We start from the raw sequence: 17795 nt of genomic DNA on the forward strand, positions 1-17795 counted from the left end.
CCAATGCCCACCTACCTTGGTCTAATGCCCACCTACCTTGCTCCAATGCCCACCTACCTTGCTCCAATGCCCACCTACCTTGCTCCAATGCCCACCTACCTTGCTCCAATGCCCACCTACCTTGGTCTAATGCCCACCTACCTTGCTCCAATGCCCACCTACCTTGCTCCAATGCCCACCTACCTTGCCGCAGTGCCCACCTACCTTGCTCTAATGCCCACCTACCTTGGTCTAATGCCCACCTACCTTGCTCTGATGCCCACCTACCTTGCTCTGAAACTGTGACTCCGTAGTTAACAACAGCTGGAAGGTGGACCCTTACAGGAATGGGATACTGCCTGGAGTTCAGTAACCCTGGACTGGGACTTCAACAGGCAGACCTCAGAGATCCAGCACACACAAAACATCCTGGAGGGTCCATGTATCACAGGATCACACAGATCCCCAACCATGTACCTAATGTCCAAACCGAAACGTCACCTACATAGCTTACCTTCTACTACCTTCCATGTTCTCCAGGGATGCTTCCTGACCCACTGAGTTACTCCAGCACTTTGTGTTTTTTTGTGTGAACCAGCATCTGCAGTTCCTTGTTTCTACTTAATGTTCCTGTGTTTTTGCTTAAAGTTATAGCTAGCCTTCTATTATTAAATTTTACAAGTATAGTCATAAAAGATTATCATTTATCTGATAACTTCATGCAAACTCACTAAACAAAAAAATCAAATCATTTTATGCCAAAGGTAGTGAGAAGCAGGCCTTAATAACACTAATGATTCAAGCCTCAGTGCAAATTAGTTCTTAATATAAATCATGTAAATGAGAACTTACACAAATATGAATCATGCTTTAACATAATATCACTCCTTGACAAATCTTGCAAGTGAAAATCTCATCTAAACGAAATGTGCCTCCGAATTAATTTTCACCCTCGAATGATGGCAACGAACTACAGAATGAAGATATTACCTTGCGTGAAACATTGTTTTTCTCCAAGTAGATAATCTTTGGTACATAGCCAGAGGAGGAGGCTGATCCCATTTCCTGTTGACTCGGCTGGAGAACGTCAGGTATGGCAGAAACAGGAGCAACACTGCGACTCTCAGCCCTCCGAACCCCTCCTGTGACCCAGCAAACTCAAACAGGTGTGACTGAAATGCAGAAAGCTAAAGGGCTTCGATCTACCAATCTGTCTCCAGCTGGGTGTTGTTGCCTTGGCAAACAAAATGATTCCGACTGATTAATAAACAGCCATTAACTGCATCTTGAAATTCCTATCACCACGGGTTCTGTTAATTACTGGCCTCATTAACACAGAACCAAATTAAGGACATGTCTCCAAAAGATGCCAATTTAAATTAGAAGGAATTAGGAGGATATTTTGAGCAGGATTTTCACTCTTTATTTGACTGAAGTGATTTGTACTATTTTTAATCTAAATTGGTGGAGTTTATTAGAACAGCAGTGTCGGCTAAAACATAGATACCTAGACAATAGGTGCAGGAATAGGCCATTCGGCCCTTCGAGCCAGCACCGCCATTCAATGTGATCATAGCTGATCATTCACAATCAGTACTCCATTCCTGCCTTCTCCCCATATCCCTTGATTCCACTAGCCCTAAGAGCTCTATCTAAATCTCTTTTGAATACCTCCACTGCCTTCTGAGGCAGAGAATTCCACAAATTCACAACCCTTGGGGTGAAAAGGTTTTTCCTCATCTCAGTTCTAAATGGCCTACCCATTATTCTTAAACTGTGGCCCCTGGTTCTGGACTCCACCAACATCGGGAACATGTTTCATGCATCTGGCATGCCCAATCCTTTAATAATTTTATATATTTCCATAAGATCCCTTCTCATTCTTCTAAATTCCATGAAATACAAGCCCATTCACTCCATTCTTTCATCATATGACAGTCCAGCCATCCCGGGAATTAACCTCGTGAACCTACGCTGCACGCCCTCAATAACAAGAATGTCCTTCCTCAAATTAGAAGACCAAAATTGCACACAATACTCCTGGTGTGGTCTCCCCAGGGCTCTATACAACTGCAAAAGGACCTCTTTGCTCCTTCTCCTCACCTCCTCTCATTTTGAAGGCCAACATGCCATTAGCTTTCTTCACTGCCTGCTGTACCTGTATGCTTACTTTCAGTGACTGATGTACAAGGACACCCAGGTCTCGTTGCATTTCCCCTTTTCTTAACCTGACACATTCAGATAATAATCTGTCTTCCTGTTCTTGTGTTGGAGGTGCTATCTTTTAGATGAGGTGTTACAATTTGCCGCCCATTCACTCAGGTGGATGAAATAATCTCTGGATCAATGTCTTTGGGCCAAAATAGTGGAAAAATTAGCAACCCACTTCTAGCAGCTACAGCATTCTTACTGCCCCTTCCAAAATCCACACCCCTGTGTCTGAATATCACTCTGGCTTTGCAAGCAGAGAATAGGAGCAAGAAAAGACATCAGGTATCTCAAGCTCACCCCACCGTTCAACATGATCGTGGCTGATCTATGGTGGCTTCAACTCCTTTTCCATCAGTAGCCCTTTATTCCTTGATCTTTCAAAGATTTATTTACCTCTACATTAAACATAGCACATGGTCTGACCCCCACTTCCCTCAGTGAAAGAGGATTCTAGACATTCAATACCCTCTGAATTAAATAAAATCCCCACACCTCACTTTCCAATGACCGATCCCTTATCTTCTGACTACGTCTCCTTGTTTCTGTCTCTCAAATACTCAACAGAGACAAGGAACTGCAGATGCTGGAATCTTCAGCGAAACATAAAGTGTTGGAAGAACTCAGTCGTCAGGCAGCATCTGTGGAGGGTATAGATAGGGAATGGGCAGGTGACATTGTTGGTCGGGACCCTTCTTCAGACTGTCAAGCCACCTTACGATCTTATATGAATAAGGTCACACCTCGTGAGAGATGGCTACCATACTCCAGTAATAGTGGTGGCCACGATGACTAAACATTGTCTACATACCCTCTTCAGCCACCTCCAGGCCCGAGGCTGTATATATCATAGACTCATGAAGGAAAAAAAACTGCAGATGCTGGTTTGAATTGAAGGCAGACACAAAATGCTGGAGTAACTCAGCGGGTCAGGCAGCATCTCGGGAGAGAAGGAATGGGTGACGTTTCGGGTCTCAACCCGAAACATCACCCACTCCTTCCAATCAGTCTGAAGAAGGATCTCAACCCGAAACGTCACCCATTCCTTCTCTCCCGAGATGCTGCCTGACCCACTGAGTTACTCCAGCATTTTGTGTCTACCATAGACTCATGTAGCACAGAAACAGGCCATTCAGCCCATGCTAACCATAAAAAAAAAAATTCTATTCCTCCATTAACCAGCATTTGGTCTATAGCTTATGATGCATTGGCAATTCAAGTGCTCGTCTGGATATTTCTGAAGAGTTGTGAGAGTACCTGCCTCCACCATTCCTGCTGGCAGTGTATTCCAGATTCCTTCCACTCTCCGGGTGACAGCGTTCGTCCTCAGAGCCCTCTCTAAACTCCTACCCCCTTTCCATCCTCCAGATTTCAATACCTCTACTGCAGAATTTCGTTGGGTTCCTCACCACTCCAAGAAAAACAAATCCAATCTATCCAGTCCCTTCTCACAACGGAAACGGCCCATCCCAGGCAACATCCTGGCGAACCTCCTCTGCACACTCTCGAATACAATCGTGTTCGTTCATCATGGTATGTTCTCCTGCTTACAATTAATGTTTACGGAATTGGAACCTATCTGACATATCGTATCTGTGGTAGATGTGTGTCACAACCATTTTTACCGCCCTTAGGATTCAGCAGGAAGACCTCATGAAGGGGAACTTGTAGACGTCTCCTCTGTGCAGATTTATTCAAATATTCATCCAGTTTGGTGTAGTTTAGTGATACTGAATGGAAACAGGCCCTTTGGCCCACCGAGTCCACACTGACCAGTGATCCCCGCACACTAACACTATCCTACACACACTCGGGACAATTTTACATTTATACCAAGCCAATTAATATACAAGCCTGTAAGTCTTTGGAGTGTGGGAGGAAACCGAAGATCTCGGAGAAAACCCACGCAGGTCACAGTGAGAAAGCACAAACTCCTTATAGACAAGCACTCCATGGTCAGGATCTAACCCAGGTCTCTGCCACTTTAAGACAGCAACACTACCTCTGTGCCACCGTGCCACCAGTTAGTTTTAAAGAATGTAATGTTTTGTGCTGTAACTATCATTTGAACGCAAAGCATTTCTTCCTTCTCCAGTAAAAATCCTTTATGTCATTGGCTTTGGATTAGAGGAAATAGTTTCTACTTATTCACTTCAATTTCTCCTTCTCTACGATTAACAAAGGAAATCAACGTTGAATGAGTCAGAGGAAGGGTCTCGGCCTGAAACGTCACCTGTTCCTTTCCTCCAGAGATGCTGCCTGACCCGCTGAGTTACTCCAGCATTTTGTATCTATCTTTGTTGAATTGAGAAGTCAGGTATACAAAGTGGCAAGGTGGGCCAGACGTGTGAAATGTGTTTTAGGTACCAGTGGTGAAAGACATAAAAGTTCCAGAGAAGGAGGAACACTGACTGGTGTGCAATATTAAAACATACAGTAAGAGTTTCTATGGCTATATAAATAGGAAGGCAGCAGCTGAGGTAAATATGGGACCTCTAGTGAATTAGGCTAATTAATTAATAACGGAAAACAAAGCAATGACAGAGAGATCAAATCAATATTTTTGCATTGCTTTTCACCGTGAAGGACACTGCAAATATTGCTAAAATAACAGGCAGACTAATTATAAATAACTTGGAAGAACTAGTAAAAATTCCAATCACAAGGGACAAAGTATGAGAGACCCCCTACAGCACAAAAGGCAGGCAAGTTTCCAGAGAGTTTAAAGGAAGCCACATCGGTTGTGGTACATACCCACTGGTTGAAAGTTTTCAACATTTGCTAAATTCGAGGAGAATGTAAAACAGCCAACGTGACTCCCTGCTTCACACAGGGAGGAAGCCAGAAGGCAGGTAACCGGAGGCCCGTTAGTTCCACATCCATTGCTGGCAAGATTCCACAGTCAATAATCAAATAGGAAAAAGAACAAAACTCATTCTGGAAAGCAGAATATAATCAAATCTAGTCAACATGGCTTTATGAAAGGTAAATTATGTTTGACAAATCTGCTTTGAGGATGTAGCAAGAAGACGTCATGAAGGGGAACTTGTAGATAGTTTGGGGTCTGTATTCCTTGTAGTTTAGAAGAAAGAAAAGTGACCTTATAACATATCATTGCCTTAGTAGTCTAGACAGAGTAGATGCGGGGATGTTTGCACTAAAGAGTGAGTCATGAACAAGAGGGCATAGTTACAAGGTAAGGTGGCAGAGTGGCACAGCTGGTAGAAATGTTGCCTCACTGCACCAGAGACCCGAGTTTGATATGGGCCTCGGGTGCTGTCCGTATGGAGTTTGCCTGTTCTCCCTGTGACTGCCTGGGATTCCTCTGGGTGCTCCAGCTTTCTTCCACATTCCAAATATATTTTGAGTTGGTAGGTTAACTGACTGCTGGGAAGGAAAATTGGCCCTAATGTGCAGGGAGTGGTTGAGAAAGTGGGTTAACATGAAACTAGTGTGAACGGGTGATTGATGGTTGGCATGGACTCGATGGGCTGAAGGGCCTGTTTACATGCTGTGCCTCTGAACTAAAACTACACCTTACGGGCCGGTCATTTTTAACTAAGGTGCATAGAAATTTCTTATCTTGGTGGGTAATGAATCTTTGGAATTCACTGCCTCTGAGGGTAATGAAGGACAGATATATTTAAGATGCAGATAGATCCGTCTTTATAAAGATCGAGGAATTGAGGGTTAAGGAAACTGAGGGCTGAGGGTCGGGAAGGGGAGTTGAGGCCAACATAGATTAGTTATGATCACATTGAGTGTCAGGGCAGCCTTGTGGTCTGCTATTTCTACTTTCTGTTGTTAATGTGCTCTTAGAGTTTAAGAGATTAGTTTATTGTCACGTGTACCGAGGTACAGTGAAAAGCTTTTGTTGCATGGTAACCAGTCAGCGGAAAGCCAATACATGATAGCATGATAACAGGTTTCAGGGGTTATGGGGAGAAGGCAGGTGAATGGGGTTAGGAGGGAGAGCTAGATCAGACATGATTGAATGGCAAATTATACTTGATGGGCCGAATGGCTCAATTCTGCTCCTATCACTTATGACCTTATAACACTCGAACCGTCCACAGTGTATAGATACATGATGCAGGGGAATAACATGAATAATGTTTAGTGCAAGATAAAGTCCAGTAAATTCTGATCAAAGATTGTCCGAGGGTCTCCAATGAGGTAGATAGTAGCTCAGGACTGTTCTCTAGTTGTTGGTAGGATGGTTCAGTTTGCCTGATAACAGCTGGGAAGAAACTCTCCCCGAGTCTGCAGGTGTGCGTTTTCACACTTCTATCCCTTTAGTCCGGTGGGAGAGGGGTGTGACTCGTCCTTGACTATGCTGCTGGCCTGGTGGGCTGATTTTATCTTCGCCTGTGGAAATAATTGTTGTATTTTACAACTCCCTGGTGCTATAATTACCTACAAGGCATATTCTGCATCATAAATTGATGCTGGATAACCACTGAGGCTTTGAAGCCTTTTCAGTAATGGGGAATACAATCTACCTATCATGCTCAATATGTGGACTCACCCATACTCTGTAAATTCCCCTCCAAAATGTGGTGCCCAGGAGACATCTTTTGGACACCCACGTGGCACAAAACCTTTTCAGCCAGAGAGTTGTGAATCTGTGAAATTCTCTGCCACAGAAGGCAGTGGAGGCCAATTCACTGGATATATTCAAGAAAGAGTTATATATATAGCTCTTGGGGGCTAACGGAAGCAAGGGATATGGGGAGAAAACAAGAACAGGGTACTGATTCTGGATGATCAGCCATGATCATATTGAATGGTGGTGCTGGCTTGAAGGGCCGAATGGCCTTCTCCTGCACCTATTTTCTATGTTTCTATCTATTCCAATATCTGTCTTGCTACGTAATGTTGTGGCCATTTAAACTATGTACTGTGGCATTGATGCAGTTAGAATAACAGAGAGAAACACATTGGAGATGGGAACAGAGAGGAGAAATCTCTTTGCCACTTAGGTTAGGAAGGGAAATAAGAAACCAAAGAATATGTAGGAACAAAGAACTGCAGATGCTGCTTTACACAAAAAGACAAAGTGTTGGAGTAACGCAGCAGGTCAGGCAGCATCTCTGCACGACATGGAAACGTGACGCTTTGGGTCGGGACAATTTTTACATTTGCCCAGCCAATTAACCTACAAACCTGTACGTCTTTGGAGTGTGGGTCACGCAGGTCACGGGGAAAACGTACAAACTCCATACAGACGGCGCCCGTAGTCAGGATCGAACCCGAGTCTCCGGCGCTGCATTCGCTGTAAGGCAGCAACTCTACCGCTGCGCCACCGTGCCGCCCAACGTGAGTTGTACTTCAACACGAGGTTTATTAAGATCAAGAGTTTCTCCAAATTATAACCAGTTCTAATGATCTGCAATTGAAAAGCAAAATACTGCAGATGCTGTGAATCTGAAATACTCAGCAGTCAGGCAGCAACCATGAAGCATCCCAGTGATCTCTTAACCTCTGTGATGGATTTGCATTTAATAAGCACACTCACACACATGGCATTTCTAAAAGAAGGGTAATTCCCAATTTATCACACGAGCACCTTGTACACGATCACTGAAGACTCCTGAATTCTTACTAAATAGGCACAGTCGACCACATTGGTCTGAGTTTGGACAAAAGGGAAGATTCCAGGCTCCTCCCAGAAAATAATTCTATTGTCACCCAGTTCCAGATTCCATGACAATGCAATCAGGGCAAAGTAAATCCATTGAAGAAATGAAGAACTGCAGGTGCTGGTCTACCAAAAAAAAGACTCAAAGTGCTGGAGTAACTCAGCGGGCCGGGCAGCATCTCTGGCAGGATAATTCTCCAGGGATGCTGCCTAACCCATTGAGTATCTCCAACACTTTGTGCCTATTTTTAAAGTAAATCCACTCCCCTGACATCGAGTGTTGAGTTCATCCCTAGTGTGACCTTGGTTTTAATAAGCAAGCAACAACATCCCAGAGGACCTCAGCAGATCAGGCAACATCTGTGTAGGGAGGAAGTGCAGATGCTGGTTTGAATCGAAGGTAGACACAAAAAGCTGGAGTAACTCAGCGGGACAGGCAGCATCTCTGGAGAGAAGGAATGGGTGACGTTTCGGGTCTTCAGACTGAAGAAGGGTCTCGACCCGAAAAACGTCACCCATTCCTTCTCTACAGAGAGGCAACATCTGTGGATGGTTCGGTTGGGGAACCTTCTTCAGACTCAAGGTAGTCTGCCGAGTTCCTCCAGCACTTTGTTTTTTGCTTAAGATACCATCGTTTACAGTCTCTTATGTCTCCTCTTGGTTTCCATAATATGACACCAAAAGATGCCCCCCAAAAAAATTCATCCAATTATTATCCATTTCAATTTCTGAATGTCCTTCATCTATCGAGGTCACATTGACAGCATCGCCACCCAGCACTTCACCCAATCTCCCAGACACTACTTCCAGTGATGGAGATGGAATTTTTCTATATTTAGATGATGATGCCTTGACTTATGATGCTGTGTCTTGACATGCTGGTCTCCAAGGAGACCAATGCCAATTCATAGGTTTAATGCTGAATGAATGGCTCATTTATTCAGGTTATTTCCCCCTGGTCTAATGGAACTGTGAGTTCCTTCCTGTGTGAAATCTTAAGCACATTCAAATAGATATTTTAATTAACAGCGGTAAGTTTTCTTACTCAGCCTTGTTAATTAATGCACTTGGGGATCGGTGCATTACAGAAAGAAAGACATGTTTATCATCTAAGCTTCCACGATCTGAAGAAATGACAGTGCTGCCTCTGTCTACAGGTTCTACAGAGTGTCCATGTATATACACTCTCTGCTTTCAACACAAGAACTTTGACTTAGCCAGATATTTAGTTTCAGCAAATATTATTGACTATATATATTTCTCACTGTATTGCAGAACAAAATGGCATGATACATGCCTGGGTTATGATTAGAATCTAAACAGCAGGAAGCTTTTCTGGTTTCAGTAGTTCAGGTAAGACTTCAGTATACAGTCACTACATCCCATCACAAATCAAAGTAAGTGTTTTCATCTGATGTGCATTCTGGCAGCGTAGAAATAATAGGCTGATATTTATTCTAATACTGACCCCAGCTGCTGTGGTTTTGCACAGTGATAACACACGACGTGTACGAAAGAGCTGCAGATGCTGGTTTATATCTAAGGTCGGCACAACTCAACGGGACAGGCAGCATCTCTGGAGAGGATTGGGTGAGACCCTTCTTCAGACAAGACGATTATTTGCAAAGAGAAGATGAAGCCTCAGAGATAGTGATCCATTCAACTTAAATTAGGGTTAAATTGGTACATTGATAGGACAAGTTTGGAAGGATATAGACCAAGAGCAGGCAGGTGGGACTAGTGTAGCTGGGACATGTTGGCCGGTGTGGGCAAGTTGGGCTGAAGGGCCTGTTTCAACACTGTATCACTCCATGACTATTTCTGCAGACATTTGTAGTTATTTTGTCTGGGTAGAAATGTGATAAAACAGTAAAACTCTGATAATCCACCAATAGTTCAGAAGTCCTGATGGTCTGGTACCGGGTTCACTTATTAACTTGGAAAGGTGAGCTGGAGGTCGAGTGTGTAGCCAGAGCTGCAAGAAATTACTGAGTTGTGGACACAGACCAGACCATCACCCACCAAACCTCCCTTCCATTGACCGTTTACACCTCACGCTGCCTCGGCAAGGCCACCAGCACAATCATGGATGAGTCTCACCCTGGCCACTCCCTCTCCTCTCCTCTCCCATCAGGCAAGAGGTACAGAAGTGTGAAAACGCAGACCTCCAGATTCAGGGACAGTTTCTTCCCAGTTGTTATCTGGCAACTGAACCATTCTACCACAACTAGAGAGCAGTCTTGAACTACTATCGACCTCATTCGAGACCATCAGACTATCTTTAACTGGACTTTTTGCCTAAGCGTTATTCACGTTATTCCCTTTATCACGTGCACTGTGGGTGGCTCGATTTTCATCATGTATTGTCTTTCCACTGTGGTGAGTATGCAACAAAAGCTTTTCTCTGTACCTCACTACACGTGACAGTAAACTAAACGTGAGTATGGGTGTGTGGGTAAATCGAATTTCACTGTACCAAGGACAATAAACTGACCTTGAGAGGGGATCGTATCGAAACGTATATGATTATTAAGGGATTGAACACGTTAGAGGCAGGAAACATGTTCCCAATGTTGGGGGAGTCCAGAACAAGGGGCCACAGTTTAAGAATAAGGGGTAGGCCATTTAGAACTGAGATGAGGAAAAACTTTTTCAGTCAGAGAGTTGTGAATCTGTGGAGTTCTCTGCCTCAGAAGGCAGTGGAGGCCAATTCTCTGAATGCATTCAAGAGAGAGCTAGATAGAGCTCTTAAGGATAGCGGAGTTAGGGGGTATGTAGAGAAGGCAGGACCCCCCGAATGGCCTCCTCCTGCACCTATTGTTTATTGACACCTTGGGGTGCAGCTGGATTTTAGGGTGGATGTCAAGCTGGAGCTGGGGTTTGTGTATGGAACACTATGTGTGAAAACTGACATCCAGGGGGCTATATATTTAGTTTAGTTTAGAGATACAGATATTTCCCAATCCCATTAAAATCACCGGCTTCACTGGAAACTTTATTATACCATGGGCACCGGCAGACGAGGACCGGTCACGTAAGTGCCAGGGGTCACCAAGAACAAAGGAGGACCCAGCTTGAGGTTCCGCCGAGAGGGAGAACAAAGGGGAACCCAGTGTGGGATTGCTGGTTCCCCCATTCTGTAGACTTTTTCTGAGCTTATCTTAATCTATACTCCTTAAAATCTCTTTCTCAGCAAACTATTTTCTTTTTTCTCTCTGTCCTATTACCTTCCGACACCATGTTCCATAATGCACAAGGTTCTGACTGTCCACCCTATCAATGCCCCTCATAATTGTGGATACTTCTATCAGGTCTGCCTGCAACCTCTGCCATTCCAGAGAAAATAATGTCCAACCTCTCCCTGTAGCTAGCACCCTCTAATCCAGGCATTTTGTACTGGCAACCACCAGTCACTTGGCTTTGCACACACAAAAAAAAAAAGACATTCAGGAATGTAATCTAATACTTGGCAGTCAGATGCTCATAGCCACTTGTGTTTGGATCCATATATGTTAACGTAACAATACACACAAGTGTCATGATACTGCTGTAAAGCAACAGTGGGGCTATAAAACGTTTCAGTGCTTATAGACACGCAGTTTGTATCAGTTCACAGGACAATTCACAAAGTGACTTGTGATCCTGGGAAGGGAAAAAACAAACCTGTTGGATACAATCTGCCAGAGGACACACCTGGCTACTTAGAAGGATGAGAGGAGATCTTATCGAAACGTATAAGATTATTAAGGGGTTGGACACGTTAGAGGCAGGAAACATGTTCCCAATGTTGGGGGAGTCCAGTACAAGGGGCCACAGTTTAAGAATAAGGGGTAGGCCATTTAGAACTGAGATGAGGAAAAACTTTTTCAGTCAGAGAGTTGTGAATCTGTGGAATTCTCTGCCTCTGAAGGCAGTGGAGGCCAATTCTCTGAATGCATTCAAGAGAGAGCTAGATAGAGCTCTTAAGGATAGCGGAGTCAGGGGGTATGGGGAGAAGGCAGGAACGGGGTACTGATTGAGAATGATCAGCTGGCTCGAAGGGCCGAATGGCCTCCTCCTGCGTCTATTGTCTATTGAGAACATGGAAATGAAACCCAAAGACCGAGAGAAAGAAATACATTCTTTCCATCCTCAAGGTACAAATGTAACAAAATTGCACAACCAAAATCTTCAACCAGGGTAGTAGAATGCTTTATTTAAAAAACCTAATTCGGAGATGTGGGAACTGCTTAACTTGTGCATTCAAACCCTGGCATCAAAGCCAAACCCAATCTCTATCTTGCCACATGGATACAGATGAACATTTCACATTGTCATCCTTCCCTAACACAGGGAACAGTAAACTGCTCCTTGAGACAGAGAAAAGGATAGTGTGGTTTACAGAAGAATCTAGAACGAGAAGTCACCGTTTAAAAATGAGGAGCCACTCGTTTAAGACAAGCTTTTTCTCTCAGGAGTGTTGTTAGGTCTTTGGAACTCACTTTCCCTAAAGTACAGTGGAAGCAAAGCTAACCTTTCCTATCCATGTACCTATCCAAATGTCTTTTAAATGCTGTTCTAGTCCCTGCCTCAATTACCTCCTCTGGCAGCCCTTTCCATATACCCACCACCCTACTTCAAGATTTCTTCTAATTAGTTTGGAGATACAGCATGGAATAGGCCCTTCAGCCCACAGAGTCCACTCCAACCAATGATCGCATGTACACTAGTTCTAACCAACACACTATGGACAATTTATAGAAGCCAATTAACCTATAAACCTGCATGTATTTGGAATGTAGGAGGACACTGGAGAAAACCCGTGCAGTCACAGGGAGAACATACAAACTCCGTACATACAGTACCCACAGTCAGCATCGAACCTGGGCCCCTGGCGCTGGAAGGCAGCAACCCTACCGTTGTGCCACCCGATTTCTTCCAATTTGTAAATCAAAAAAATTATTCAATTATTTTAAAAGGATATTTACAATGCAATAAAACAAAACAGAACCCACCTCCAGAATACAACACAAATATACCAAACGAAACTATTATACAACTATATTACAATCCCTTTCCAGGATGCATCCAAACCCCCGCATTGCCCAGCGGCCCTGGAAATCCCCCAGGGTACCCAAGGACAACGCATAGTCCCTCTCCAACACCACCTGGGCGCGGACGTAACCCAACCGGTTCTTGGTGTGAACCCTGACTTGTTGTACCTCCTTGTTGTAGGAACGTGGCGGTGAACAGAGTCTGGGTGTCTGGCGCTGTGAGGCAGAAACTCTACTGCTGCGCTACTGTGCCGCCAAATCTTGCATGACAAACTCTTCAGAAATGTTTCAATGACTGGTCATTGGCATTTGGAGATGCCAATGCCGTGACATCCAATTCAAAGCTTTTATCCCCCCACACATGTTCATAATAGGAATGCTGACAGTATTGACACACAAAACAGCTGTGGCTTTCTCTCCAATTCCCCAATGTCGGGTCATTAGTACCAAAGACCATTCATCCAGCGGAACAGTGAAGAGAGTATGTGCCAGAGATTGGAGAACAGTGCAGTTCCTTCTGTTCATTCCTTTCTAGCAGGAAGATGTAAAGGCCAGCAGGAGGCTGTGGTTTAGTGCTGCTGAACTGGCAGCTTACCAGCTCAGCTAAAGATAAAGACCATCACATAGTGTTAACGTGGATATCAAATTCTGTACTCAACCAATGAGCATTCATGCTAAACTCACAATCATACTTTATTAGCCGAGTATGTTTTGCAACATACGAGGAACTTCATTTGCCATACAGTCATAACAATAAAAAGCAACAGGAAACACAAAATACATTTTAACATGAACATCCACCAGTAACTCCTCCGCATTCCTCATCGTGAATGAGAAAAAGTTCAATCTCTCCCTTCTTTGTCCTCCAGCGGTCGGGGCCCTCGAACCTTCCGTTGATGGGATGATCTTGACTCCCGTAGCTGGCGGTGAGCCTTCCTCGTCGGGGCGATTAAGCTCCTGCATTGGGGGGGGAATCTCAGCTCCCCCACACCGGGTGATCTACCCTGGGTTGGGACCAGTCCAGACTTGGGCAGCTGGGAGCTCCCGACTCCGGTCTCAACCCGAGACTGCGAGCTCCTTGCTGTTCAAACCCGCAGGCCGCGGTTGGAGCGTCGATCCAGGCAAGGATGGTAAGTCCACGCCCCGCGGTGGGGTTCAAAGTCAGTCCCGGGCAAGGCCGCCAGCTCCTTGATGTTAGGCCGCAGAGCGACCGGAGATACGATGCGGAAAACAATCGCATCTCCGGCAAGGTGAGAGATTGAAAAAAAAAATCCCCCGACCACCTCCCCCACCCTCCACATAAAACAAACCAGAGAACATTAACACAGACTTCTAAAACTCACCAAAAATAACAAATAAAGGACAAAAAAGACAGACTGTAGGCGAGGCTGCCATCGTGACGCCACCTGGTGGAGAATTAGGTGAAAATAGGCAGGAGTAGTCTATTTCACCTCTTGCCCGTTTTATGATTCATTAATATCCTTGCTGATCTTCAGCCTCAGCACAGTATAGTTGCTGCCTTAGAGGCACAGGTTGGATCCTGACTATGGGTGCTGTCAATGTGGAGTTTGTACATTCTCCCCCCAACCTGCATGGGTTTTCACCAGGTGCTCCGATTTCCTCCCCACCAAAGACATACAGATTTGTAGGTTAATTGGCTTGGTCAAATTGTAAATTGTCTCTCGTGTGTGTAGGATAGTGTAAGTGTGTGGGGATCGCTTGTCAGTGCAGACTCAGTAGGCTGAAGGGCCTGTTTCCGCACTGTATCTTTAAACTAATCCATAATTCCCTGCACTATTCTCAAAATCCCTTAACATCCAAACACCTATTAATCTTGGTTTTGAAATCTTGGTTCTGCAACTGAGCTGCACAGTCCTCTTGGGTAGAGATTTACAAAGATTACTATCTCTCATGCCAAAAAAAAAAAATCTCATCTCAGTCCTGATCCTTTCTTTTGAGACTATGGCCCTGGGTAATAGTCAACCCCAGCCAGTGGAAATATAAACCCTGATGTTCCTCAAGAATTTTGTAAGTGAGATCACCTCATTTTTCTAAAATCAAGAGCACGGGCCCAGTCTATCTATTCTCTTCACCGTCTCCTCTTCCCTCCCACCCAGACGCGGGGTGGCACCGTGACGTAGCGGTAGAGTGGCTGAGTTACAGCGCTTGCAGCGCCGGAGACCCGGGGTTGATCCCGATTACGGGTGCTGTCTGTACAATGTAAAAAATTGTCCCGAGTGCGTGCAGGACATTGTTAATGTGTGGGGATCGCTGGTCTGCACAGACCTGATGGGCCAAAGGGCCTGTCTCCATGCTATATCTCTAAACTAAACATCCCAGGAAGCAATCTGTTAAACCCTCATCACACTCCCTCCATCACCAATGAAGCCCGATATAAACATAATATTCCAGGTGTAGTCACACTGAGTCTTAATACCATTGAAGCACGGTTCGCCTGTGCTGTCCAGCAGGTTTGCTGAGGGCTGGCTAGGAAAGGGCACTAGCCCAAAGTGCAGAGGATAAATACTGAAGCACTATGGTACAACCACAAAGAAGACAACTCCCTGCCCTTCCCACTATATCCACCATTTAAATAAAGGTGCAAGAACCATTAGAAGATGGCACCATTAGTGAGTGCAATGGGGTGGGAGCTACTTTACGTCCTCCTCGTCCACCCTGGGCAGTTCTACGGGACGGGCAACATTTGCATCAAAGCATCAACTATGGTACTCTGAAGCACCAATTGCTACTTTTGATTGTTGTAGTTGACATATGAAAGTAGTGAGGGCAATGTGTTTGCATAACTTGACTTGTCTTATTCTGTGTAACAGACACACACACAGATAAAGCGAACTATCTTTGACGCCTGTCCAAATCCAATTAAACATGGTCTGCCTACAGTGCAAAAGGTTAACCAACAACAAACGAAAAGCACCAAATAAATAAAGGAAAACAGATTGATTGACGTTTGATTTTTGAAGCTATTTTTTAAAAATGAAATATTCCACTTAGAAACAATTATACAAATGGTGTACATATTTATTAAAAGACAGTACATCAGACACAGACTGTGCTCCCACAACGTAAACCATTTCACCATAAATTAGCAGGCCAACTTCAGTCAAAGTGAGTGGCTAAGATGTAGCCAACAGTCCTATAAAAGGCAGGTCTGACTTTAATCTCTGTGCTACTTCTCTGGGAAGGAATCAAAACATTAAAGAGACCCTTTATTCCTCCCTTTGACACTTTACTCCCACACACTGATAGAACCAGGTACAGAGCTTTGAAGCAAAACAGAATTAATTGACAAATTGAATTTCCAAGGTTTCTTTAATGATCTCCTCAGTCAGATCTCCTTAAATCTGGAACACAAAAAAAGAGGAAAAAACTCATGAGGAATTAATGGTAAATGTGCAGTAGTTCAATTTAGTTTAGAGATACAGCGCGGGAACAGGCCCTTCGGCCCACCGGGTCCACACCGACCAACGATCACCGCACATTAACACGACCCTGCACACACCAGGGACAATTTTACATTTACACCAAGCCAATTAACCTACAAACCTGTGCGTCTTTGGAGCCGAGGAGAAACTGAAGATCATGGAGAAAACCCATGCACATCATGGATGAGCATAAAGATTCCGTAAGGACAAGTCAGGATCGAACCCTGGTCTCTGGCACTGTAAGGCAGCAGCTCTACCACTTTGATAAAAGTGCACAATGCCTTTCCTCCTACTCCGCAAAGCCATATCTTTTACTTTCTCCGTAGAAGTAATTCTCCCATCCTCTCTGGAAAGGACTGACCTTTCCTGGGATACAGTACACAGGTTTGATCTTTGTTGGCTGCTTGCTGTGCCTGATGTGGGACCTGGCTTCAACTCTGGAACTATACAGCAGGAAGTTCAAGCATGGGTCGTCGTGCAGACTGGGTGACTGAATGGGCTTTTGACACCCGTCTGCCCGACCATGTGGGCACTGTACACCCATAGCTCTGCTCAAAGAAAGCATTCTCCTCAGAACATACCAGGAGTATCTGCCGTGCATCTGAACACACCAAATGGTGTGCCACCATCAAAAAGCTATGATCTTAATTTTTATAAAGAAGCACTTCTAGAAAAACTATACCGATATCACTGTTTTCAGGCAAGATCTCATAAAATCTAGAGGTTATGAATTTATTTGGGCTTTATGGTGGCTTAACGGTAGAGTTCTTGAATTGCAGCGCCAGAGACTTGGTTTTCATCCTGACTATGGGTGCTGTCTGTACAGAGTTAGTACGTTCTCACTGTGGCCATGTGGATTTTCTCTGGGTGCTCCAAAGGTGTACGGGTTTGTAAGTTAATAAGGTAAGTAAAATTGTAAATTGTCCCTAGTGCATTGGATAGTCCTAATATACAGAGTGATCGCTGGTCAGCGCAGACTCGGTGGACCGAAGGACCAGTTTCCATGCTGTACTGTTAAATTAAAGTCTAAAGGTGCTAAATGACTTGCACCGTCTTGAGATTTATTTGTACTGTTGACGCACCATCGCTTCCGACCAGCAGGGGGAGCATGGATTTGATGTAGAATTTAACTGCAGGTTCTGGAATCTCAACCTAAACAAAATCGGGGAGAAACTCAGTGGGCCAGGCAGCATCTGTGGAGGGAATGGATAGGAGATGTTTTGGGTCTGGACCCATCTTGAGACCCAGTACCTCATTTCTGAATTGGAGTCTGTGGAAGGTTCCTGACCTGAAACGTCTCCTACCGATTCCTTCCACAGGGTGGCACAGTGGCACTGCGGTAGAGTTGCTGCCTTACAGTGCCATATCATATCATATCATATCATATCATATCATATCATATATCTACAGCCGGAAACAGGCCTTTTCGGCCCTCCAAGTCCGTGCCGCCCAGTGATCCCCGTACATTAACACTATCCTACACCCACTAGG

At 44.5% G+C, this 17795-nt stretch overlaps 2 protein-coding genes across 7 annotated transcripts in view; both read right to left on the reverse strand.

Annotated features, from left to right (window-relative positions):
* The window catches only part of LOC144608831 (high affinity cGMP-specific 3',5'-cyclic phosphodiesterase 9A-like), a 91827-nt gene extending 78690 nt beyond the window's left edge, over window positions 1-13137 (reverse strand). For 5 of the 6 annotated variants that reach the window (XM_078427000.1, XM_078426999.1, XM_078427002.1 and 2 more), the window contains exon 1: window positions 970-1117. In XM_078427000.1, coding sequence (XP_078283126.1) covers window positions 970-1041 — 72 coding nt within the window. In that variant the 5' untranslated portion in view covers window positions 1042-1117. Of the gene's footprint in view, window positions 1-969; window positions 1118-13029 lie in introns of those variants that run through there. The other variant, XM_078427001.1, reaches the window with a different exon arrangement.
* A 2740-nt stretch (window positions 13138-15877) lies between these two features.
* Window positions 15878-17795, reverse strand: part of slc37a2 (solute carrier family 37 member 2) — a 56691-nt gene continuing 54773 nt past the window's right edge. The window contains exon 18 of the mRNA XM_078426571.1: window positions 15878-16223. Within this exon, the coding sequence (XP_078282697.1) occupies window positions 16208-16223 (16 nt within the window). The 3' untranslated portion in view covers window positions 15878-16207. The remainder of the gene's footprint in view (window positions 16224-17795) is intronic.

The sequence above is a fragment of the Rhinoraja longicauda genome, chromosome 32 (genome assembly GCF_053455715.1).
Source record: "Rhinoraja longicauda isolate Sanriku21f chromosome 32, sRhiLon1.1, whole genome shotgun sequence".
Classification (NCBI taxonomy): Eukaryota; Metazoa; Chordata; class Chondrichthyes; order Rajiformes; family Arhynchobatidae; genus Rhinoraja; species Rhinoraja longicauda.